At 40.6% G+C, this 25,937-nt stretch overlaps 2 protein-coding genes across 6 annotated transcripts in view; one reads left to right on the forward strand and one right to left on the reverse strand.

Annotated features, from left to right (window-relative positions):
• Positions 1-17,958, forward strand: SULT2B1 (sulfotransferase family 2B member 1). 3 transcript variants are annotated; one of them, XM_026711903.2, is made up of 8 exons: positions 1-264; positions 4,105-4,349; positions 6,857-7,065; positions 8,091-8,217; positions 8,315-8,409; positions 9,979-10,159; positions 11,507-11,638; positions 13,716-14,892. In XM_026711903.2, exons 2-7 carry the CDS (start codon positions 4,214-4,216, stop codon positions 11,620-11,622), a joined length of 864 nt encoding a protein of 287 aa, XP_026567688.1. In that variant the 5' UTR covers positions 1-264; positions 4,105-4,213; the 3' UTR covers positions 11,623-11,638; positions 13,716-14,892. The 3 variants fall into 3 exon arrangements, with proteins under 3 accessions (XP_026567688.1, XP_087774151.1, XP_087774152.1); XM_087918025.1 differs by having other exon boundaries at positions 112-264; positions 13,719-13,974; XM_087918026.1 differs by lacking the exon at positions 13,716-14,892 and adding an exon at positions 17,836-17,958 and having other exon boundaries at positions 149-264.
• CA11 (carbonic anhydrase 11 (inactive)) overlaps positions 16,545-25,937 on the reverse strand; it is a 17,249-nt gene continuing 7,856 nt past the window's right edge. For 2 of the 3 annotated variants that reach the window (XM_087918023.1, XM_087918022.1), the window contains 6 exons: positions 24,620-24,805; positions 23,182-23,277; positions 22,998-23,070; positions 22,296-22,450; positions 21,986-22,151; positions 16,545-17,533 (listed from right to left, as the gene is read on the reverse strand). In XM_087918023.1, coding sequence (XP_087774149.1) covers positions 17,499-17,533; positions 21,986-22,151; positions 22,296-22,450; positions 22,998-23,070; positions 23,182-23,277; positions 24,620-24,805 — 711 coding nt within the window. In that variant the 3' untranslated portion in view covers positions 16,545-17,498. The remainder of the gene's footprint in view (positions 17,534-21,985; positions 22,152-22,295; positions 22,451-22,997; positions 23,071-23,181; positions 23,278-24,619; positions 24,806-25,937) is intronic. The other variant, XM_087918024.1, reaches the window with a different exon arrangement.

A 25,937-nucleotide genomic window follows, 5' to 3' on the forward strand; every position in this document is an offset into this window, starting at 1 on the left:
GTCACTTCAGTGCTTGTTTTGGGTGAGAAGGAGGGGAACAACCCTTCAGGGAATCCTGCTTGATTACAATAAGTAGAAATCAAAAGCTTTTCCTGTGCTGGGCGTGCTTTCATCCCACATCCTGTCTTTGGCGCTCAGTGATGCAGATGGCAAAGGATCTCTTCTCTTGCTCTCTCTCTCTCTCTTTCTCTCAACACATCAACACTAGATGATAGGGTCATTCAACAAAACTGTTTGATGCTTGGGTTCAAATCAGAAAAAAAAGTAAGTACTTCTTCGTGTTACATCTAACCAGAATGTGGAACTTATTTCAGGTGGCTTTAGAGAAAAAGAATGAAGTGGGGAAAAACCATAACTCCATGATTTTTAAGTTGACTCCAGTTGACTTCCATTTCCAGAGCAAAATAGTTTAGAGGACAAGGTGCCAGGGCAAATAAGGAACAAGTTGAAGCATTATGCTGGGTAGATGCACAGTCAGCCAGACTTTTAGACTAGATTTGGCATTTTTATCCTTATCAAGGACCTGACATAGGCAGATCATGTTCTTTGATGGTATTACAGGTATTGTTGCAGAATGTATGTAGTTCCGAGTAAAGCTGCCTTTTGCAATTGTCTGATGGTGATTTTGTCAGTGCCAATTGTGCTCCAGATGTTTGGGATTGCACGCAAGGAGTCTTTTACTATTGGTACTACCTTTGCTTTCTTTTGCTACGATAATTCTACTTCTGTTTCAAAGTCTTTGCATTTTGTGAACATCTCAATTTCTTTCTCTTCTAGTCTCTTTTTTTCAGCTACTGCCATGTCCACTGTGGACGTTTTTGTCTTTCTTATCAACAATTTTTAAGTCGGGGGTGTGATGTGACAGGTACTTGTCTGTTTGTATTATAAAGTTGCAGAGCATTATAATTTTTTCATTTTCTATTTCTTTGTCTACTTCTTGTTCCAACCAGTTCTTGCTTGCAGGAAAGTGAATTTTTTTGCTATTATATTACATGCTCTTTTCGTCATGCCAGTGTGTTCCCACAGAAATAAGACTGGGTCTTATTTTCTTTTGGGCCCCAAAATAAGCACTAGGGCTTACTTTGGGGAGGGTGTCTTATTTTTTCCCCGATGTACAGGAGGCCCACTTCTTCTGCTTGCTCATGGCGGGGCAGGAGGCTGTACAGTGTGCCAGTGCTGCTGCCATAAGGTGGGGGTTGGAGCTGCCCCACACGCCCCACACTGGCTGACCTCAGGGCCCCTGCAGCCAGGCCATCAATGCCTCGACACCTGTCTCGCCTTGCAGCTGCAGCACCAGCACAGCACTCAGCTTCCTGTTCTGTTGCAACTGCAAACAAGCAGAAGTGGGCCAGCAACCACATGGGTTCCTGTTGCAGATAATTGCTGGTCCTGCTGGTGTAAGGCAAGTGTCAGGCATGGATGTAGGGCCCTGAGATAAGCTGGTGCAAGGTGCATGGGGCAGCTCCACTCTTCACGCCCACCTTGCCTCATGGCTGTGGCATCATGAGCGACCAGAGAAATGGGTGGCCGGCCAGCTGTACAAGCTGTTAAGTAGGGATTATTTTGGGGGGGTAGGGCTTATATTATGTGCATGCGTAAAATATGCTAGGGCTTATTTTTGGGATAGGCCTTGTTTTGGAGAAACAGGGTATTTGTAGTCAGTCTGTGCAATCTTCTCAACTAAGTAGGTGGTCCACTGTTTCTTCAGCTTCTTTGCAGAGACAACATTTGCTGTCTGTTGTTGTTTTCTCAATTCCAACTTTATATGTATTTGTTCTTAAGGCTTGGTACAGCCAGAATTAGCCCCTGTGTCACTTTCTTCAGCTTTCCTGCTCTTAGTAGTGTTAGGTTTTGTTTTTATCTCCTTTGCCTGTTAGGGTTGTTTTTTTCTTTGGAAACTTGCTATGTAGTACTTTGCCTTGTCACGTCTTTTTCAATTCTTCATTTAGTCTTTCTTATAAGCTAGTTTGGTTTCTCTGGGATTTAGTAAGCTTTGTGGTATACCAACCTCACTGCATATTCTTTACTATCCTTCAGATATTCTCCCAATGCCCTTTTTATTTCTTCAGCTATCTGGTGTACTTGAAACATTTCATGCCCACGTATACTCCTTGGTAAGTAGTTTGTCAACATCACTGCATGAATGAAGGACATGATTCATTGTCATTATTTTTCGAGTCTTCTTATGTAGAACTAAAAGCTCCACTCTTCCAGCTGTGTATCTAATGCTTGGAAGTGCCCAGATTTAATTGCCTCGATGGTACTTCTTGCCCTAAATTTGTAGTTTCAGACCTTCACACTCTCATGATGTATTCACTTCTAACCTTCTTCTTGATTTTCGTGTGCTTGATATCAACTTGAAGGATATTTGGATACAAGTAGTCCTCAGCTTACAACAATTTATTTACTGACCATTCAAAGGTACAATGGCATTGAAACAAATGACTAATTAACATTTTTCACGTTTACAACAGTTGCAGCATCCCTGTGGTCAAGTGATCAAAATTCAGATGCTTCGCAGCTGACTCATATGTATAATGGTTGCAGTGTCCTGGGATCTTGTGTTCACTTCTTAAGATCTTCTGATAGGCAAAGTCAACATGAAAGTCAGATTCACTTAACAATCGTGTTACTAACCTAATAACTGCAGTGATTCACTTAGCAACTGTGGGGATAAAGGTCATAAAATAAAGCAAAACTCACTTTACAAATGTCTTGCTTGGCAACAGAAATTTTGGGCTCAACTGTGGTCATATGTCGAGAACTACCTGTCTTTTTGCTGAACTACTTTATCTGCACTCTTAATGTTATTGTTATTATTATAAATGGCTGCCCAATCAGCCAGATGTTTACACTGGATTTGGCATTTTTAAATCACTTATCCTAGGCTTGGGGTAGGCAGAAGTTGTTGTTTGATGATCTTAAAAGTATTATTGTTATTACAATTTATATTCTAATGCTATTAAGCACCCAATCAAGGCAACTCTTTTTTCTGTTATGTTTAAGCTTTCTAGAACTATCTGCTCTAACAGCACTAGCCCTTAGACACAAGACATAGCTAGTGTACCAGGGTGGTTTAGTGATGGAACAGTAGTACATTTAGTAATGTTGGAACAGGATGGGGAAATCAATTCAATGTTCTACCTAGTGATGAAACTCACTGAGTAACTTCTGGTTAATTGCTACTTCTCAGGCTAACCTATTTCACAGGGTTCTTCTGAGGGAAGAAGGAATTCCAATCTTAGTTCCTTTCAGGAAGTACAGATAGAAATACACAAAAACCTGAAGATGAATTAATCTATCAATTTTGCTTTCTCTTGTATTTTTTTAAAGTAATCTAGTATTTTCAATCTTGCATTGTAATGAAATATACCTAAAACATTACTTTTGATCCTGTTTATACATAAACGTGTGGATTTTTTTGAAGCACTTATCTTAAAAACAAATTTAGCAAAATTCTCACTAACCTGCAACAGCCAAAACGCAGTAGATAGAATAATGTATTTCTAGCACAGAATCTGTTGTAGGTTACAACTCCCTAATAGGATCAGATGCTGCTCAGAAAAAGCTTAGAGTTTTTGTCTCATTTTTAAAAGGAGTTACCAATTCTGTAATTTATTAAAACAACATCAACCATAACCCATATGTGAATGAAATTCTCATTACATCCTAGATGAGGTTTTAATTTGTTCCAGTAGGGATTTTTATGCTATTTTTTTTAAAATGAAGCCTGAGAATTACACATAGCATCTAAGCTTCGAAAGAAGCTGTTTAGGTCCCATTGTCTCTGTGTGTGTGTGAGAGAGAGAAGGCTCAAACAAATTCTTATTGCCTCAAGACAGAGCAAATAAAAAGAAAAAGGCTAATGAGGGAGAAGAAATACTTTGCCACAGCACATTAGCTTTCCATAACCTCCAAATGGAAATCTGGCTGTTATAGCTGTAATTGGACATATCTGGGAGGTCTGGAGGGTTTTTTTTTTCCTTCTTAAAGTAGCAAGTAGACCGTGAACCAAGACGATTTGAGTTCCAATTTTCTGTCTGCCATTCCATGCCTTTTCTCTTCCTCGTTGTGAAACATTCATAAATCTGTTCTCATTTTCAGAGGACACAACTAATTCTCCTGGCTGAAAGGAAGAATCCTTTGAATTTGGTTTTGCTGCCAAGTTTCACACTTATTTTCAAACCTTTCCGGTTATCTGCTGGGCCTCAAGATGTTCAAGGAGTATTTCCAATATAAAGGGATCAGTTTTCCTCAAGTCATCTATACAGAATCTGTGTTGCAGATGGTAGAAAAGGATTTCCAAGTCCGAGATGATGATATTTTCAATGTCACTTATCAGAAATCAGGTAGAATGTTTTGGGCTACTTGTGGGAGGGAAAATGCTTCAGATTACTGGGTGAAAGTAAGTCATGTGTTTTTAAAGAAAAATAGAGTTAGTGTCCCATTCAGTTTCCATATGGGACCTAACTTTTAGTATCAGCATAAACAATTTTACAAAACACTGCTTTTGGAAAAATAAGAACAAAAAACAACAGCAGACAGCACTAGCAGTTAACATGTGACATTTAAAATAGATAAAAACTTTTAAATTTGTTTTAATATTTTACTGTAGTTTGTAAAATATTTCAACTTGAACTTCTTAATAAAGCACAGGATAGAGAGGCAAATAGCTGGTGTTACCTGGCATGAGGTTAAATAATAATACTCATGGCATCCTTTGGAAGCATTTGTACCACTTTGCTAATAAATAAAAATAAATATTTGTAGTTTTAAAAAGCTCAAAGAAGCATCAACAAGCTTCAGATCAAACCAGGGTTTTTCAACCTTGACAACTTTAAGATTTGTGGCTTCAACTCTCGGAATTCTCCAGCATGGCTGGTTGGGAATTCTGGGACTTAAACTCTATGCATTTTAATTTTCAAGATAAAGTAACGCTAGATTAGACAGTAAGTGAGGTCAGTTGAGAGGGGTCTCCTCGCTTTCACAGGCAGGAATTTTCTTAGTTCTCTCAAAGAACTATTAATATAGTACTCTACAAGGATGTACATAATTACTGTATGTAATTGCTGAGATAAAAAGGAGATTATGTATATACAAAAGCAATTTTTGTTGTTGCTCAGAATTAAGTTGAGCAATTGTACAATTGGGATTCTATAGATTTTTGGGAAGCCCTGTTTGAATTTCACCTAATAAAGCAAGGGAAGAACAGAAGGAAAATATTGAAAATAAGCTTAGTTCATCAATATCTTCCCCGGATGCGTGACTTCAACTCCCATAATTCCCTAACTGGTGTGGTTATTGCTGCACACATCTAGCTTGGGAAAAGCTGTTCTAATTTTGATTTTATTAGGCCTGGGCAATTCCATCCAGACCTCAGGTGATTGGCCTGTTTTTGCTAAATATTAAGAGAACAGATAGCTATCAAGGTAGCCAAGCAAGGTTTTAAGAGATTTACAAATAGTTCTCAAACTACAGTCATAATGGATCATGTCATGAATACCATGGTGTTAAGTGAATCAATAGTTCAAGAAAACCGAAAACTTAACACTAGTTTTCAGTAAAATTATCTTAAAATGACATACGACAGCAGGACTATGTAAACGGGCTTTATAATGAGGCCCAGTTGCTGAACAGCAAAGTGTTTAAGTGACTGCAAGTTGCCACATGATCCAGGTTGCAAGTACCCTCCTGATAGGTCTGTCAGAACTTCAAACAGTCGCTAAGTGACTGGTCCTAAGTCAAGGACTACCTCTAGACCAATTTAATGGCATGAAGACACATGATGCAACTTTCTGACTGAAATGTAACCAGCCTTGTTCATGTTTAGAGGAATACAGCTGTGTTTAGGTAGCCCTTAACTTACAACAGTTCATTTAGTGACTGTCCAAAGTTACAGTAGCACAGAAAAAAGTGACTTATGGCCATTTTTCACACTGACAACCATTGCAGCCTCCCCATGGTCACGTGATCAAAATTCAGACGCTTGGCAACTGACTTATATTTATGACGGTTGCAGTGTCCCGGGGTCATGTGATCTCCTTTTGCAACCTTCTGGCAAGCAAAGTCAATGGGGAAGCCAGATTCACTTAACAACTATGATATTAACTTATTAATAGCTGCAGTGATTCACTTAACAACTGTGGCAAAATGGGGCAAAAATTAACTTAACAAAGATCTCATTTAACAACAGAAATTTTGAGACCAAAATTGAGGGCTACCTATACATCACGCTGATTTTTATTCAAGAAAGATGGAGTGTGTGTGTGTGTGTGTGTGTGTGTGTGTGTGTGTGTATTTTCATAGATTTTCATGGGTACAGGTATGTAGGTCTAGGTGTGTTCGGGTCTTTTCCCGGGTAAGATTAAGAGTATCTTGGTGACGTTTCGGCGAGGTCCCACTCGCCATCCTCAGGCTGGTGTTTTCGGCTTCGTGCCAGTGCAAGCAGTGTGTGATCGGAGCTGCCGTCTCTCTATAAATACTGGGGGGAGCTGGTGTGCTGCGCTGGTTGGCCCAATCAAACAGCAGCAGTGCAGCCAACCAGCCCAGCACACCAGCCGAAACGTCACCAAGATACTCTTAATCTTACCCGGGAAAAGACCCGAACACACCTAGACCTACATACCTGTACCCGTGAAAATCTACGAAAACAAGTATGCATATAGATAGATAGATAGATAGATAGATAGATAGATAGATAGATAGATAGATAGATAGATAGATAGATAGATAGATAGATAGATAGATAGATAGATAGACAGACAGAGATATAGAGATATAAAATGAAGGGCATAAAGTAACCAGAATTCAGATGGATTAAGCACGGCTTTCTTGGAATGGTGGGGACTTTTTTTAGGAACAGTGTGGATGCTGGAGATTTTAAGTCTCATCCGTAACAACGGAGACCCTACCTGGTGCCAAACCATACCCAATTGGGATCGAGGTCCCTGGTTCGAGACAGTGATAGGATATAGGACAGCTCTGACCAACAAGTCACCACGCATTATTAGCTCCCACCTGCCTGTCCATCTTTTTGCCAAGTCTTTCTTCGATTCCAAAGCTAAGGTAAGAGGGAAATTATGTTCGTGGCAGGTTTCCATCTTACTGTAACTCTGATCATTGCTCTATTAGTAAGCTCGGGTGACTGAGCACAGTCAGGATTGAGGTCCAGTGTAGTGTATTCTATCATTGAGGGGTTTTGTTGTTTTTGTTTTAAAAAAACTTTGGTTTGTAGAGTGAACCAGAAACAAGCCAGAATCAATTTTACAGTTGAGCAGATGTTAGTGGTTTGGCTGATATCCCTGTAAATTGAACAGAGTCTTGGGTGGGATGCAAACCAAATCAGAAACAGGCCATGAAAACAGCAATGAATACTGCCTCTATGGCAAATGGTAGTTTTAAATATTGATCTCATGCACTAAAGCAAACCAGAGTTTGAATGAGGCCTCTGAGTTCAGCAAACTCGGGGAAAACCTTCTCATTGGCCTCATGTTCCATTCCTAGTGGTCCCCCTTTAGATGTGAAACAATTACAGGCAATCCTCAACTTACAACCATTAATGAGCATTCAAAGTTACAAGAGCACTGAAAAAAAATGCCTTATGACCGGTTCTCACACTTATGACCGTTGCAGCATCCCATGGTCATATGACTAAAATCTGGGTGCTTAGTAACCAGCATATATTTATGATGGTTGCAGTGCCCTGTGGGTCAGGTGAACTCCATTTGGGGCCTTCCAGCCAACTTCTGATGAGCGAAATCAAGGGGGAAAGCCAGATTTACTTAACAACTGTGGGATTCACTGAACAACTTCAGTGTTTCATACTGTGGCAAAAATGGGGTGCAACTCACTTAACAACTGCTTTGCTTAGCAATGAAAAATTTGGGCCCAACTATGGTTGTAAATCAAGGACTGCCTGTATTATAATTATTATTTTGCCCTACCTACATTTATCACTCACTAGCAGACCAGGGAAAGGAATAGAATCTATTTTGAGGAGGACATGTTTGTTCACATGAGCTCTGCTATTTTCTGAGGTTGCGTCTAATTTTTTCACATCTTCCAACCATCCCACATTTTTCTGTGCATAGATAATCTACACAGTCAGGAACCCCAAAGATGTCTTGGTGTCCCTCTATCATTTTGCTTCAATGTTTCATCCTTATAAGGACCCTGGTACCTTGGATCAATTTCTTGAGTGTTTTCTAAAAGGAGATGGTAAGTGAATGGGTGTAGAATAAATTTTGGACTTCTTCCCTTCCCGTATGTCTACTTTTCTCCCAATCTTCCCATCTATTTCCTCTTGTAATTACAGTGCCTTTTGGATCCTGGTTTGACCATGTTAAAGGTTGGATGAACTGGAAGGACAAAGAGAACTTCTTCTTCATTACATATGAGGAGTTGCAAGAGGTTGTTATTATGTTATTTGGCTTGTCAGTTCAACTAGGTTTTATGAGATGCAGAGATACAAAAACTAGGGGTAGCCGATTCCTGGATTTGACTGGGATGGTCAGATTCTGAAGGTAATTAAAAAGTGTGGGAATTCTCACACTATTCTTTTGGTGATAATCAGCAGAGATGACTGTCCTGCTTTCACAGATCTTTGGCTAATTCGATGCTTTATGCTCTCCAAAATGTCTGTGGAGGAGACCTTCCAACCTGTCTGTGCCATGAAGATGTAGATTATTCTCTGCTAGACTACCGACTGAGTTTATGAGGGAATTATTATTCATCTACTCACTGTCAAGTGACTTTGGGCAGCTTACAATGTTCATAAATAACAGTATATTATTTGCTATGTTTCAAGAAAAGTATATTTATGAGTCAAGTTTTCTTGTTTGCTCAGTAATCACAGTGCCTTTGAATGCCTATGTTCTCACAGCACTCAAAGCCATGATTAATTCAACTACAGTGTAATCAGTTAATCCCATTTTATTTATTTCCATGAAAGATTCAACCAAAAACTGATCACACCACCTAGGTTTGGTAGTTTTTTGGGGTTAGATGAAAACATATGATTAATTTTGTCATACAGGTATGTGTTCTTGGTGTTCTCTGAACTTGGTTGTTTCCTTGGAAACATTTCACTACCTAACTAGGAAATATCTTCAGTACAAGTTGTGCATGGGGTTTTTGCTGCTAATTACAATGATTATGTTACCTAGTTAGGCAATAAAACAGTGAACAAACAACCAAGCTCAGAGAGAACCACGAACTCCACAGTTCAGCCCCATATTATAGATACTGTCTTCAATTAAACTGTGTATGTTTATGAAATGCATATGTTATAGAAATGCCAAGCTTAATACATGTATAACTCAATTGTCCATTTAACATAATACTCTGCCAGTTAAGAAGGGAATGAAGAAGACTGAATCTGTGCTATCAAAATGCCTGACTGTATACAACAGTAGTCAGTAGTGGCCATAATAGTAAGTACTTTATGATCCAGGTTGTAGTGAAAAAGAGATGATTATGACTGGCTAGGTCTTCCAGGGTAGAAATAGGGATTAACACATTTATTGTGTCAAGATAGTGTCTCAGGGTTTTTATATCCAGAGTTTCTCAGACTCAGGCAGCACCATTCAAACCAATTTTGAGGGCGGGGGGGAAAGAATGGCTGACTTTGTACTTAATCCTCCATTTGTCTGGTTCTGGTTTGGCTTGTTGTGTTGACATAATCCATTGGGGCAGATTAAAAGACATCCAGTTAAACATTGCTCAGCGCTATGTATAAATCTAGTTAATGACTTTGGATGCTTTATTGAAAAAGCATTCTGAAAACAATATTGTGGTAAAGGCTTGGGGGCACAATTGTTTTGGTCCCCTCTCTGGACTAGAGTTTCTCCATCAGTGTAAGGGCATTGATGGTTTTGGAATAAACATGCTAGTTAAAAATGAGTTTGAAACACTTTCAATGATGCCAGGTGTGTGCCACCCAGGGTAGTTTTCAGGTTGTCTTGTTTGGTTGTTCTCCAGGATCTGCGAGGGAGTGTTGTTCGTATCAGCCAGTTCTTAGGCAAAGTCTTAGATGATGCAGCCATTGACTCTGTGGTTGCGAATGCCTCCTTTGAATCCATGAAGAGTAATAAGATGTCCAACTTCTCACTCACTCCGAAGTTCATCATGAACCAAAAGAAAAGTGCTTTCCTTCGCAAAGGTAATGAAGGGATGGAAAGGGGAATCATCTGCCATCTGGATTTGCCTTAACCAGGGTGATCTTTTAGGGCAGCAGTTCCCAACCTTGGCCATTTTCAGGGGTATGGACTTCAATGTCAAGAATTCTTATCATTGGCCATGCTGGCAGTGGGATTCTGGGAGCTGGAGTCCCAAACCCAGAGATGGTCAAGGTTGGAATATATTATTTCACATAAACTCAACCTCGTTGCTTTCCTTGCCAGCTACAGAGATTTTGAGCTATAAGATCTGGCAGAATCCTCTTCTGTCCTTCCAGTTCTTTCAGCTCCTTTCCAAGATACTTATCACACTCTCTTTAGCATTTCTTTGGAAGCATTTATGCCACCTTATTCATATCCGGTGTTGTAATCAAATGATTTTCAATCATTCGCTTCCTTCAGCCTGATTCACTTGCTTTGGGCTCTTAGGATTCAAAGCACCTGTGGGTTGAGTTTGGCTTGTCTGCAAGGGACCAGGTTTGTGAAAAAACACTTTAAAATATAGTAAATTAATTATAATGGGACATACACATATTAACATCATACAATCAAGCGTTCTGCCATTCTCTGGCCAACAAATCAGCCTGGGGCATATTATCTTCAGAAGTGTAGTCAAAGCTTTTCAGTTGATGTTGATCAACAATTTGGCTCAAGTTGATCTACCTAGGGGTACAATGTTGTTCTTGGAAAGCAGAGACTCAACTCTTCAAGGTATCTCAGTTCCTGTCAGTAGGAGTGGAAGGGTGGAGACACTGATCCCTAGTTTTATAGTCCAAAGTTTGTTGTACTATGGGATGTCCTGCTTAACTAAAATAGTTAAGAAAATTGACACACACACACCTTTTCCTTTATTTTATATTTATATTGATATCTGCATTGATAAAAACAGCAACAAAGTAATCTTGATGACAACATTCTTAAGACTTCTATACCAAGGGCCAGATGATAGCCCTCTGTAGAACTAGGATTTCTGAATGCATTTCCTCCATGTGGAAGAAAAAAACAATAATTTAAAAATCCAAACATAAAAATTAAAATGTCAAGAACAGTCCTACTTGCTCAATATTTCTTAAGAGCTACAAGAAGAGGTCTGCATTTATCCCTAAGGGGAACCACCCTGATTTTAAGATAACCTTCCCCAAAACTAAGATTAGACAGAAAAATATTGTCTATCTCTATTTTTGTATTCTTGGTCAATTTAAGATGACACTCTTATATTTCAGGGCAAATTATTTGGGGAAAGTCACCTATTTCTTTTGAGTAAATACCATAGAATACTTCCCCACCATGTCTGACTCTAATGAGTTATTATTTTATGTTTTGGTTTCTAGGGATTTCTGGAGATTGGAAGAATCACCTGACTAAGGCACAGAGTGAATGTTTTGACCAAGTCTACAATGAGCGTCTACAAGATTTAAGTTTCACTTTTCCATGGGACAAGAAATAAATTTGCCTTTTTCCAGGTGATGCCCTCCACTGGACTAAATAGTGACTTATCAGGATACTCACTGTTTAGTGCAAGATGTTGTAGATTAGTAGGAGCATCTATGGGAGGTACAGGAGTTATTTAGAGGGTTCTCCTGAATTTCATGGGAGAAGAATGGGAGTAGGGGATAATTATTAAGGCCAGGAAGTTAGAGATCAGGAATATGTGGGATGGGGTGGATTAAGATATCAGAGGTAACCAAACTATAGTGCTGATATCTTAAGTTTCAAGATATGGTTTGAACATACATGATGCTGAACATCTTGCTGAGATCAAGCACATCTGAATCTGGTTAGTACCTGGAGGGAAGACTAACCTACTGTCTATGAACTTCCTTGTCCTTGATGGAAATTGCATTGTAAATATAATATAATAAATAAAGTCAGGCAACCAATGCTTCTTTCTTTTAAAGAAGCATAGATGATCACATAAGCTCCTCAATTCATAACTGGTTTCTGATTCCTGTTTTCCTGGGGAGATAAAACTGACTCCATTGTCTGAAGCTGTAGCCACCTGGGGTAGAACTTCAGGGAACAAGCAGAAATTTCCTGTTGCCATGACAGTTCTTCTCCTTTGTCATGGTAATAGTCTACCACAGACTCTGCCCGACAGGAGACCAAGGACAGACCAGGTATTTACACTAAAAAAGGAGCAGCACCACTTTTATTCAGCCAAGGGTAACACTTGACTAGTATTAGATCGGTATGCTGGAGTTACACTCCAGAAAAGTCAGATAATTAGTGAACTAATGGCGGGGAAGAACTTTGAATGAATTTAAGTTACAGTATTAGCTACACAGTATATTAGAAACTAATGTCAAGCAGTTAACTCCTTAGTACTTACATATTTGAGAATGTGGATTTTAACTAAATAAACTTTACAGTTCAGAGGTAAATTTGAAAGGATGAGGGGACATACTCATGATTTGGGGGTATCTGTCATCCTGGGGTTGATAATGTTACATTTCTTGGAGATAGGCAATGCTGAGAAAGATTCCTGGGGGTGTCATAGGAGGTTGCAGTAAAGAGTAAGAAGTTGGAAAACTGAATTGTCTTGGTACCGGAGCTTACAGAAGTAGATGCCATTATATCACAACAGGCCAGTTTTTGATGCCTTCCTCTTTTCTCCTGCCACTTGAGCATCTTTCTAAGATGCAGTTGTGGCTGAGAGCTTCTGCATCTTAGACAACAGCACCTAATCCCCCCACTTTCAGAGTCCAGAGCTCTCATTAGGAACAAGTTTCACAAGAGGGCAGTAGAATCCATCTTTATGGATTTTCCCACTGGTTAAATCTTAGGCTGATTCATACTTAATTCTTTTTTCCTCAGGTAATTCTGTCTTATGGGGTAACAGCTTTACACATAATTATTTCTGATGGCCCAGTTTCTCAGTTCTTGCTTTTTGCACCAGGAAATGACTAGCCCCATGGGAGCAGTAGTTAATAAGGTCACTTTAACCATTTATTTCTGTTCTGCAGAATGTAAATCTTAAAATCCACCAGGTGCTTCCTTTTTTAATGTTGGAAAAGCAACTGCTGCCAGATCTTCATGAGGCAATTAAATTGCTGTGAATCCCAATGTGCTGGAAGGCTAGAGCAGATATACTATGGATGGGCAGAACGAATAGTAATAAGGAATAATCAAAACACAATTTCTAATCTCAGCCTTGCATTCGAGACCAGTTTACTCAACAGAGCAGTGGTGGGATTCAATTTTTTTTTACTACCAGTTCGGTGGGCATGGCTTGGTGGGTGTGGCAAGAGAAGGATACTGTAAAATCTCCAGTCAGAGGTGGTATCTGCTGGTTCTCCAAACTACTCAAAATTTCCGCTACTGGTCAGAACCTGCTGAAAACCACCTCTGCAACAGAGGTACTCATTTAAGCCTAGACACCCTCAGAAGTTGTTTCCTGGCCTTCTGGAAAGTCCTTGTCTTAGCTGAAAATCACTGTTTTGCACTACAATTGTACAACTCTACATTAAAAAAACCCTTCGTTAGATTTCTACTGATAATTCTTCTACCAAATTTAAAGTGATTTATTCTTCTTGTTTGAAGTAGGTTAAGATGCGACTGATCTGAAGTCACCAGTGAATCCTGAGATGGGATGAGAATTCAAATTTGGATCTTCATCTAACCCTATTTCTAATTCTGAGGCAGGAATGGAAAAATCCTCCTTTGGATTCAAATGCATTGAAATTTTGGTGACGTCCCTGGATTATTTAATCAATGAGTTATGGAATTTTCTTTGTCTGTTCTGTGCTCCTCCAAACTAGAAAACTGATGGAGAGGACCTCACAATTAAAAAGAGACAAAATCTAGGGGTAGGATTCAAATTTTTAACAACCGGTTCTGTGGGCATGGCTTAGGTGGTGGGTGTGGCTTGGTGGTCATGTGACTGGGTGGACATGGCTTGGTTGTCATGTTATTGGCTGGGCGTGGCCAACTCAATATCATTCACATCGAGGCACGCATCTCCTCACCTGGCCTCTTATGACTGTGGGGATGCTGCAACAGTCATAAGTGTGAAAAACAGTCATAAGTCACTTTTTTCAGTGCCATTGTAACTTTGAATGGTCACTCCACACAAGCAAAGGAAGGAAAAAAAAACTCCAGAGAAGTTCCTTAGATAGGAAGTCTAGTCCTGCCAAGAATGTAATAAGGGTTAACGGAGAGGCAGTTTCTGTAAGCAACACCAGAATGTTTCCTTTCTGCCTTCCTTACAGGTTTAGGCCAGTAATTTCTTCTAATAACCAGTTCTCCGAACTGCTTAGAATGTTAGCAATCGGTTCTACTGAATAGTTGCGAACTGGTAGAATCCCACCTGATGCTACCTCAGGAAGTCCCATTTTCACTTGCAGTGCTAAATTCAGATATGTGAACAGGATGAGTATTTAACAGAGAGAGGGTTGTGGTGGGGTGACCAATAGACATGATTCTCAAAGAGGGTTGAGGTTGTAGAGGAGAGTTGTGAATGAATAGCAGATATGATTCCCACTCAAGTGTTTGTGAACATCAGGACTAGTTTACTTGCAAGGGAAGAAGAGAGAACTGCAGAGAAGCAGTGAGAAACAGATTCAGAACACAAAGGGGATATCACATGGTCTATCTGGCACTCTATCTATTAGCAAAAAAGGCTATCCTTTGGTTATTTTGAAGTTTGGTTGATCTGCCAGTTCAATCAGATTCCAAATGTGTTATTTCAAGCAGGCAAAAACCCAGAGGGCCAAATCTGGGATCATTTCTATCTTTTTGATGCCAATAAAAATATCTTTTTATTTCAACTATCATTCATTATACCACATTGGTGAGTGGGTGGGTGTAAAATAATATTTTATCAATTGTTCTGGGAGACGATTAGAGGGGCTTTTTATAAACATTATAGAGCAAAAAGCCTACAGCCGTAGGGCTGGTATATTAATTTTGTACTTGCAACGGTCCCCTTGAGCTTTGGTGGATATTTTTTTTAATCAGGATCTCCAAATGCCCAGCATAGTTTGTGCATAGAGTTTATCCATAAACAACTCCCCATGAAGCTGTTATAAGGAATCTTAATTCTGAACTGAGTAGGGGTTGTCATTGAAAAACTACCGTATGTGAGTCTGCATATCAGCACAGAATTCTGTCTACAAAGGAAGAGTCGGCTTTCTCTGTATAGTGTAGGGGAAAGGCACATTTTTGTTTGTGTATGTGCATGTAAGTGTGTATGTGAGAGACAGAATGTGAGAGTGGGATCTTTGTTTTTTGTTGAGCTTAGTTGTTTTCTTGTAGAAAACAAAGCACAATCAAGCAACCACCAAGAACACTTCCACCAACATTCACAGGGCAAGCCACTTGTATATAAACAGACAGGAAACCCCACTCTCTTCTAACACTGATGATGTTACCTAGTTGGGCAATGAAACATCTGCAAGAAAACGAAACCAAGCTCAGAGAGTACCAAGGAACCCACAGTTCAACCCTCAGCTACAAATATTCTCTTCTATTGATATGTGAGCATTGCAGCACTTCCTATGTATGTATATGCATGTACAGTATATAGGTGTGCATGTACATATATTCCTACTTCTAAGTAAGGATCAAGGCCATGATGTCACTGGATAGTTTTAAAATTTTGGCCCTGGAGAATGAAAGTTGCAGGTTGCTTATTTTGTTCGCACTGTTTCTCCAACCTTAGGAAGGTTTCCTATGCAACATTATTGTTCGGATTTCCTTTCGTTGCTTTAAAAAGGAAACTTTCACAATGTCCGGAGGCCTTGATGTTCTACAGATGAAGGAGGAAGATGTCCTCAAATTCCTTGCTGTGGAAACCAACCTGGGGAGCGCTAATCTAGATTTTTCTAATAATTTTGTTTCCAATAATTCTGTGACACCTAATAGTGGCTCATCCCTCTCTTTCAGGATTGAATTTATTTCATTTGAAAAAGGAGAAATTGTATCTCTGAGCATTTATGATCATGTTGATAGCTTTCTTGTGGCATCCATGGCCATAAATGTGTCTCTACATAAGAAGGATGAAAGCTGGGAATCTCCACTGCTTTTCAGAAGAAAAGGCAAATATGTTCAATATGTTACTCCCATTTCTGTTGCCATCACAGTTTTTACGATGTATCGGGGCACCAAAGTGTGGTGCTGTTAAAAAAAAAAGTCAAGATGGAAGCCAAAGCTTTGGCCTTGCAGCCCCACCCCCTTTTACGCTGTGGTGTTTATAGCACATACATCAAAAAAAAGGGGGCAGCACTTTAATCACCACCAATTTTTCTTGGCCTTTCTTGAATGTCTGTGTAACTAATTCCAACATGGTGTGAATTGGGCCCTGCCACTCGTTGTGACAGATTAAGCCCTTGTCTCAATGAAATAATTTCACTCCAAAGAAAACGAAGCTTGTTTGGAAAACCACTGTTTTTCTTAAGTTAATAATATTCATCAATATTCAAAAGGTGGGTTTGTTTGGCAATAAAAATATTCCCTTTGCTGTTTTACAGTTAGGGCTGTTGAAGGCCATTCAGAATGAAATGATAATCCCATATTTTATCAGTTCTCTCTCACACACACACCCCAGGATAGAGTGGAGAGGGATATCACATTTGTTTTGTTTTCCACCCCAGATTCTCTCAAGTTTTACCCAGATTAAAGTTTCAAGTTAACTCTTAAAAAGAACAACTGAAGCTTGCCGTTTGTGGGGTTATACCACATAATCAGTTCCCCCCTCTTAAACTTCCTGAGATTCAAGGCATTTTACGTATCAGAGAAAACTATCCCACTATAATTTTGACTCCCAGGGCTCCTGCAGGTCTCAGAATATTGGGGTCCCCAAACATATTGGGGTCCCTCTAGTATAAGGATATTCGTCTGCAATTCTAAGGTGCATTCAGTATTGGGAATACAACCTGATACACTTTAGCTCTGTGTATAATTTGCGGTACATTGCCTCCACCTGACATTTATGCTTGGCAGAGATTTTGAATACATTTGATCTCCAGAATAGACAGCATTGGTTTAGCAAGGAGGCAACGCAAAGATTCTAGTCCTCACACTTCTGGATGTTCCCGCCTTCTTTAAATATTAGGCTATAATGTTGGGGAAGACCTGCTGTATACTGCAAATTAATAGCCCTCATTTCATTGTTTAAACTTTTGGCAACCCAACCCTATTGTAATCAGAGTTTTCCAAACATCCCAAGGCAAGTATTCCAGCCTGGTTCCCTGGTACCCCACATGGTGCCTTTCCCACAATGGAAGCTGTGGCAGTCATTCAGAGATGGGAGGTTGTAGCTTCCTCAGTCAGACACTGAACTTTGAACGACGGACACACTCGGACGTTCAGGAGCTTGCAGCGAAACTACATGCCTGGTTTGGGAGGCTGTGTTCCATCCACTGCAAAAAGGAAGGGGAAGAGAGAGATGAAGAAAAGAATTAGCAACAGCTATTTCCTTGGTTTCAGCCGCATTCCCTAGGGCTAACCTTTCCTGCTGCCTGCCCCAATCTTGGAAAATAATTTTCTTGCTCATCTGTCAGGGTCACTTTAATTTTCATTCTCCCACAAAGCAGGAGAGGGGACTGAGTGGCCTAAGTGGCCTCCTTTTTAATTTTGTAGGTGCATAATTTCTATTACAAAGAGGGCTCAAATTACATTAAATGCGTTTAACCTCTGCTGGGCCTCTCCTGCCATTTCACAGGTTTATGCTGCCTTGCAAAAATGCGAATCAGTTGAGCGAGTCCAGAAGTATTTCACGAGAAGAGTACCATGCTCCTCTGCTCGGAACAGAATACCCTATATCATCAGGCTTGAAATTTTGGGCTTGGACAATCTTGAACTACTCCGCCTATGGTTGGACTTAAGCGTAGTACACAAAATTATCTGCTACAATGTCCTACCAGTCAATGATTACTTCAGCTTCAACCGTAACAATACAAGAGCACACAACAGAGACAAACTCCATGTTAACTGCTCCAAACTTGATTGCAGAAAGTACGACTTCAGCAACAGAGTGGTCAATGCCTGGAATCCACTAACTGACTCTGTAGTTACATCCTCAAACCCCCACTCCTTCAACCTCAAACTATCCACTATTGACCTCACCCCATTCCTAAGAGGTCTGTAAGGGGTGTGCATAAGTGCTTCATTGTGTCTCCCATTCCTGTCCTATTGTCCCCATTTAATCATAACTATTTTCTGTATTCTTACTCATGTTTATACTTATACCTATTATTTTGTAAGCGATTGACAAATCAATCAACCAACCAACCAAACAAATAAATAAGCAGATCTTGAGAATCGTTTTTCAGAAGACACAAGCAGGAGGGCCTTTTATTTATGTTAGTAACCAAAACCTAGCCCAGTCCCATCCCAATCCTCAAGCTAACTGTTCTGACCTCTGAAGAGGCTGGAAGAATGACTTATTTGTGTGTTATTCAGAAAACAAAAACTTTGGGGAGCTGAAGTCCACACATCTTTAAGTTGTCAGACAAGTTGCGAACTGTTGCATTAAGACTACGACTGGGTTTTTCCCAGCTTATTGCGCTGCAAACAATCCAAGCCTTTTTTAGTGTAGCTATGCTGGCTGGGGAATTCTGGGAGTTGAAGTCCACAAGTCTTCAAGTTGCTAAGGTTGAAAAACACCATATTTATGTATTGGGTGACCAGGACAACACAATATTCCGAATGAGCTTCTTTATCAGAGCAACTCAATATCTCTGTAGTATTAAGCAATGTTGAAGACTTAACGGGTTGTATGAAACCAGCCTAATAATATCAAAGAAAAAAGTAACTCTGACTTATTGGTTGATAAGTTTGACTTTTTCAAAGTTATCTTCTTCAGAGTGTAAAAGTAGTCCTCAACTTACAACAGTTTGTATAATACCCTTTCAAAAGTTACAACAGCACTGGAAAAAAAAAATGACTTAAAGCTATTTTTCCCACTTACAACCATTGCAGCATCTCCACGACCACATGATGAAAATTCAGAGGCTTGGCAACGGTTGTGGTGTCCCAGGTTTGTGTGATCACGTTTGGTGACCTTCTGACAAGCAAAGTCAATGAGGAAACCAGATTCACTTAACAATTGCATCATTAACTTAACAACTGCAGTGATCCACTTAACAACCGTGGCAAGAAAGATCGTAAAGTGGGACAAAATTCACTTAACAAATGTCTCTCACTTAGCAATAGAAATGTTAGGCTCAGTTGTGATGGTAAGTCAAGGACTACATGTAACATCTACTCTAATTGCCTCCACAGAGCAATTGTTGCTTCCTGAAACGAACATCTCACTGGTTCATCCCTTTCACTATTCTTGCTCTGGCTTAAATGAGAAAGGAAAACTGACAAACTTTGCATAATTTCACCCAAGCCTTTGCACTCAATCCAAAGAGATGCCTTGGATCCAAAGGTCTTGGAAGCACGACAGGGAAACTTTAGCAAGCCAAAAACATCATGGTCTTTTAGTCCATGAAAAATAGGACATACATCCGTACTGGGAAAAGGAAGGAGGGGGGAAATTGGCCTTTCTTCCTCTTTTTTTTTTACAGTTGTCAAGAAATTTAAGATCTGTTTGTTTCCTTGCCGTGCTTGCTCCCATGAGTGCAACCATATATACACAGCCTTCTTGCGGCCTCTCCTGTTTTCCTACCAGCCTCCTGTCTTTCTGTCATTTTCCCATTTTGGGTCATATTCGTTAGGCTGATTTAAAAAAGGAAAAAGAGAAAAGAATGTGAATAAGTGAAAGAAAAATAGACAAAAAACTCCAAATGTTCTTTCCCAGTAGGGCAGCCTAGGTTGAAATGGACATGGAGGATAATGTTTAATGACTGGAAAAATGGAGTTGTGCTTGGCACAGAACACACTAAACGTGTGTGTTGGCCTATAATGAAATGAAGTGCAGAAAGTAGGTGGCCAATTGCCCCTTGCCCCTTTCTTGAGGTTGGAGAATGCTGCTTTTGGTAGGTGGGTGGAGATACACCTGGTGGGCTCAAGGTGGATAGAGGAGGATAGCTCTTCATAGGATGGGTCCAGGTTGCTTGAGAGACCATCTCACCCCACTGGGATTGTCCCATCCCATTTGTTGCAGCAGAGGAGGAATGCTGTGGGTCCCATCAGCCTGATTATTCTAGCTGGTGGGGTCCAGGAGGACGGCCTTCCCTGCTGTTGCTCCAGCCCTCTGGAATATTTTGCCCCTCAACCTGGATAGGAGGTTGGCCCCAACCCTCCTATCTTTTCATAAGGGCCTAAAGAAATGGTTTTGCCAATTCGGCTTGGTGCCCCCCAGTGAGTAAACAGCACAATAGAAGTGGTTGATTGAGTAATAGCAGATCCCATCCCCCACCTGTCCGCCCCCGCTCACCCCTGGTTTTAAGGTTTGTTTTTAACTTTTTATGTTTTAACTTGTACGTAACTGGAAGCCACCTAGAGTTGTGTCTATAACAACTCATCCCAGCCAACTTTCCACAGCCACCTCCCCATGGGACAATTCTCCATGGCCAATTCTCCATGGCACAACTCGCCACGGGACAAGAGTTACACTGATATTGGAGAAATAGTGGAGTAGAATCATTAAAGAAAGGATGCCAAAGGAGGGACAGAACGAAACGTGAGGGTCCCACAGCGAGATGGCCATGGTGAACTGACAGTGGTGAGTTGGCTGTGTTGAGTTGCCCCATTCCGCCAGAGTTACCCAATGGTAAGATGGGAGGCCAATAAATTGTACAAATAAATAAACAAACAAATAAATATTGTATATATTATGTCCAGTGATCCTTCCTTGCTCTTGACAAGCAGGACAGGATGATACGTATTAAGCCTGGTTGTCATTGGTCTCACAAAGGCTTCAAAATCTGACAGGTTTAGCTCCTGATGGGGCAGAGTCATCAAAAATTCTATGTTACAGGGGCCCCACAAATTATTTTCCAATTGTTCTTATCTTCAGGTTGGGATAAACCATTTTGCTTCCCCAGATAAAGGACAAAATAGACTTCCCCCTTCCCAGTTATAAGCCAATTGGATTGTCTGTTCAAGGTGACAACATTGCTGGTGACATCTGAGAGCAGCAGTCTAGCTTATACATTTCAAGCCACACCCTATAATGTTATAGCTCAGTGGTAACCAAGTGGTGGGCCAGGGACCACTGGTGGTCCATGAGAAAATGTTGGTGGTCCTCTCCAAAGCACTTCCTCCTTGTGTGCGCGGGAACACAAGGCTGCACCGACCACATGGCCTGCCAACCTGCTGGTCACAAGACTGGCCCTTTGGTCATCCCAGAGAAGCTCCTCCAGTCCATGACAGGTCCGTGCATCTGGGTGGAGGAACAGCTGCTCTGGGATGACCAAAGGGCCAGTCCTGTGACTACCGCAGCTCTGGAATATGGGACTGACTTTCTCACCAACGTCAGCAAGCCACTGTCAGTCAAAATTCATAATAGTGATCCACGGAGTTTAAAATTATGAGTTTGGTGGACCTTGAGGTCTAAAAGGTTGGCGATCCCTGTTACAGCTCAAGATCTGGACTGCAAACATATGGATGATCATTAGTTGGTACTAAAGTGCCAAGAGTTTTTGCATCTGTTTTCGATCATCTGAATATGTGCAGCCCCCCAAACAGTGGTTCTATTTGTATGAAAGCTAGTGGAGGAAAGGGAGATTCAGGTTTAGGCCTTGCTCAGCTCTGAAATTAGTCCCTACAACTCAACCAAACAAGGGACTTGAGAGGGTACAAAGGAAAAAGATCTTCCACTTTGAGAAACTTTTAGGAAAACTTAAAAAAGAAGAGGGATAAAGAAGTGGAATGGGAGTGTAGCGGAAGAAGTCTTAACATGGAATTTCCGGGTCGCATACCATGTAGCCTGTAGGAGGCTCCTTTGCAACGTTTAGTGGGGCGCCGTGGGTCTCGGTTGCCCCGAAGGCTTCGGTGTAAAAGGGGCTGGAGAGGTCTCGAGTTGTCACTCATGCTCCGGAAAATTTGAGAAGGGAGGTTCTGACTGAGAAGACGAAGGGAGTGAATCTGAAGAACAGAGGGTTGGGAAACAAGTGTTCAGGAATGATGGAGGACACCAGGACAGCAAATGGGGGTCAAAGGGGGCAGGGGAAGGTAGGCTTGGGGGACTGACAAAAAGAGAATTAAAGAGAATTTGTCCTAGAGACCTACCTGAACGGAGGTAATATTGATGGGACGGTCAATGAGAATCCAGGTAGCGGTTTCATAGCATGGCGGGGTTGACATGGATCCTTGGTAAGTGATAAAACCAAATGTCTCTGGATAAAGGTCTTCAAGGCTCAGGTCGTGTAGAAGATAAGCGTCATCTGTTGAAATAGGTATCATGGCTACCTTAACAATGTAGGCAGAACTGGGGAGATCCATTTAGTTACCGATTGTGAACTTTCTGAATACTTCCAAGAAACTAATGAATCAGTTAGACATTGGTATCTGAATATAGATCTTTTTAACATTCATGATTTATTGTGTGTGTGTTTTTAAATTTAGGCAAAATGTTAATATATACTGCAAGTCCATGAATAATATGCCATATGCTAAATAAATAAGTAAATACTAATGAATAGCACATCAAAAGTAGCAATTCTACCATTTGGCCACAGAAGCGCGTATTCAAAACATTCATGCTGTCATATACAACAGTCATATCCTCCCTGAATCTTTTGCCAAAGGTCAACAAGTTACTGGACACAGTCAAGCTTTGCTAACATGAATATTTCAAGAGAATGTTGAAATATGTTGTATTAATTCTCACTCAGTCCCCTTCAGTCTTAAAAATTTAAATTTTGAATCCTCAGCTACCTTTGCAAACAACTTCCTTGTATAATCCACATCTGTCATACTTGTTCCACTTACTTTTATAGGAGATCCGGGTAATTGTTTCTCGGTTTAGCAGCCTGGTCAGGAAAGAGTTAGGATTTGGTCCAATCTGCAAATGGAAATACATCCAAGGTATTGCTCTTTGCTGCCTAACTTCCCACCCACCTTGCCTATTCAAGTCCCATCTGGCGTCCCCTAGCAGCCACAGCAAGACACTTACATTGGCAAAGATAGAAATGACAGCTAAACCATTGGGATTGCGTGAAGCCTCTGAAATATTGGGATAGAGTTCTTGGTTGTAGTGGATCAACTGCACCTAAGGGGAAAGGCAAGAGGAAAAAGGGATTCTTTCCAATTCAGTTTTACATAGTAAAAATATTACACATGGCTTTGGAGCCAGGCTATTTGAAGGACCGCCTTTCCCCTATCAGATCCAGCCAGCTTACTGGGATGGGAAGCCAGGGTGTGCTTTAGGCCCCATCTACTGTAGTAGAAATGTACATCTGGTGAGTCTACGAAAAAGGGCCTTCTTGGTGATGGACCCTCTATAGGGAACATCATTCTCCCCGTGGTATGATTTGCCCCCACCCTGTTGCTTTTCCAAAAGGCCCCGAAGAAGTGGTTTTGTCAGGGGCCTGGACACTACAAATGGAGATAAAGTCCATCAGGTTGATTTGATTGTGTTGCTGATGACATGGGTGTGGGGGGGGGTTGTGGGTTTTTATGTTGTGAATTTTTAATGTTGTGAGCCACCCAAAGTCACCTTTGTATGAGTTGGCCAGTCATATAAAATTGTTTAATAAATAATTAAGTAAATAAATAAACAAATATTTTCTCGTTTCTCCAGATCTACCAAATTCAATTCATTAAGTTTCAGAACTGTTTGAAATCCATTCCAGAATTTGTATCTCTTCTTAATTCATACTTCCTGAAACATTCATTTTTATTTACAGTTCTGCTTAATACAGTTACTGCAAACAATTCTTCCTAATTTAGTGTATTTTTGTACTATCATGGTCTGGTATTAAAAGTTCTCATTAGATGAAGACAAGGAACAAGAGGAACAAACCACGTGCAGCTAAGTCCAACAATAATTCTGAGTTGATGTGTGGTATTGCTTACCCAAAAATGTGAGATAAATTTGCATTCTAATACAAGCGAAACTAATTTTTAATCTCAGTGCTAGTATGTATACATTGGCCCTGTTTGCATAATTTATTTAAATGACTGAGGCTAATGGGTAGCTGAACACTACAATGCAGTCAACTGCAGAGCTATGGGAGATTAATTTTAGCCCAAGAAAGCCCTGAGGTTGTTACAAACTAAACTAACCCTTCCTCAGCAGCGGAGTCACGCAAACAAAAAAAAAAGAGGACTATCAGGAGGTAAGTTACCGTCTCTTCTTGCTCCCAACAGAGAAGCAAAGTCCTAGAGTGGCCAATGTAAAAAAAGGAACGTTTTTAGATCTCTCTCCCTCCCTCCCTCCCTCCCTCTCCGTTGCTCTCTCTCTCTCTCTCTCTCTTTCTTGCCACTCTTTCCTTCTTGCAGATTTTGATCAACCTCACCCTCCCATCAACATCCCTGATGAAACCTTAAGTAAATCTACAAAGGACATCTTCAGTGGTGTTAATCCTGTTTGAACCAAGAATTGTATTCACCTCAGCAGAAAAGCTGTCACCATCTATCCAGTGTTCTGAGCCAAATCCATCTTCACTGCCAAAATGCAGTCTTATTTCTTGGAGCCGGTGACTATACGGCAGAGGTCCTCCTGAAACATTAACCAGTTGTACCGGATCTGGACGAAAAGAGACATGCCGGCCTGTGTTGTACATGGTTCCACTAATCTGCAGAACACAAAGAGCGACAATAGAGGCTGTTTCCATATCACATACAGGGTATCCAGAATGATGTGCTCCTTCCAGAATCACCTGCAGCTGCCATGTAAGCATCGTCTATAAAACTTTTCCTAAAAAGGAAATATCGATGTTTGGGAGAGAAGGTCTTTATCAGTGCTGGATAAAAAGTGAGCATTATCACCACCTATTTCAAGGAAGAAGGCATCACCTTCTTCCTCAGGGACATCATCCGTCTTCCAAATCCAATTGCTTATTCCACTTCTAACAGTCTGAAGAAGCCAAGTAAAGTAACAATTCAATCTGTGGCTGGTCAGACTTCAGCCTCAATCTGCAAAGCTGAAAAGTCTTCCAGATCAACTTGAAGACCATGTCCTGCTGTCTTCTCCCGAAGTGGAATAAGTGTGAGCTGACTTTTTCAGTGAAATGTTTAGCACACTTGTCGTGGCATTCCCAGAGGACATCTTCAGTCCCATCCTGTCCCTGAAGGGGACAGGTTACCTTCAAGAGGACCAGTTTAAGGCATTCCACTGTGGAATGGGACAACTCACCATGGCCAACTTGCCACAGGACAACTCGCTGCGGACAATTCAATTCAATTATTTAAAATAATTTAAAAATTATTTAATTTTTTATCATTCACGTTTTATTCATTCCCTCTTTTGGCATCCTTTCTTTAATGATTCTATTCATCTTTTTCTTCTATATTAGTGTAACACTTATCCCGCGGCAAGTTGGCTATGGCAAACTGTCGTAGACCCGTCCATTGTGCCACTGTTATCACTATGTGTAGTGTTATGTTTGGTTCCACTCGTTTTCTTGTTTTCTACCACCTGCACTTCAGCCATAATTTCTGCTGCTTCATTTTCCAGGGTTTCTTGATGACCATAGAGCCCTGCCAGCCTATGGACTGAAGAAGAGACTTAGCTATAACCTGACCCTCATTTCCTCCATATTCCAGAGATTAATGAGGGATATGACTGAACAGTCCTCCATAGTGCTGTTGGTGGCAAGGGTTGGGTGTGGGAGAGAGGGAACTAGTGCCTGTTGGAAATGGAATGGATCCATTATTATTATTACTGGTACTACTACTACTACTGCTACTGCTGCTACTATTACTACT

This window comes from Pseudonaja textilis, chromosome Z (genome assembly GCF_049901715.1).
Source record: "Pseudonaja textilis isolate UNSWEBS1 chromosome Z, rPseTex1.2, whole genome shotgun sequence".
NCBI classification, from domain to species: Eukaryota; Metazoa; Chordata; class Lepidosauria; order Squamata; family Elapidae; genus Pseudonaja; species Pseudonaja textilis.

Bases quoted from the DNA above. Each gene is read 5' to 3' on its own strand.
- SULT2B1 (XM_026711903.2), top strand. From the start codon at position 4,214: ATGTTCAAGGAGTATTTCCAATATAAAGGGATCAGTTTTCCTCAAGTC. The intron at 7,066-8,090 runs GTAAGAGGGAAA...TTCTGTGCATAG, and splicing joins TCTTCGATTCCAAAGCTAAG to ATAATCTACACAGTCAGGAA. The intron at 10,160-11,506 runs GTAATGAAGGGA...TTTGGTTTCTAG, and splicing joins AAGTGCTTTCCTTCGCAAAG to GGATTTCTGGAGATTGGAAG.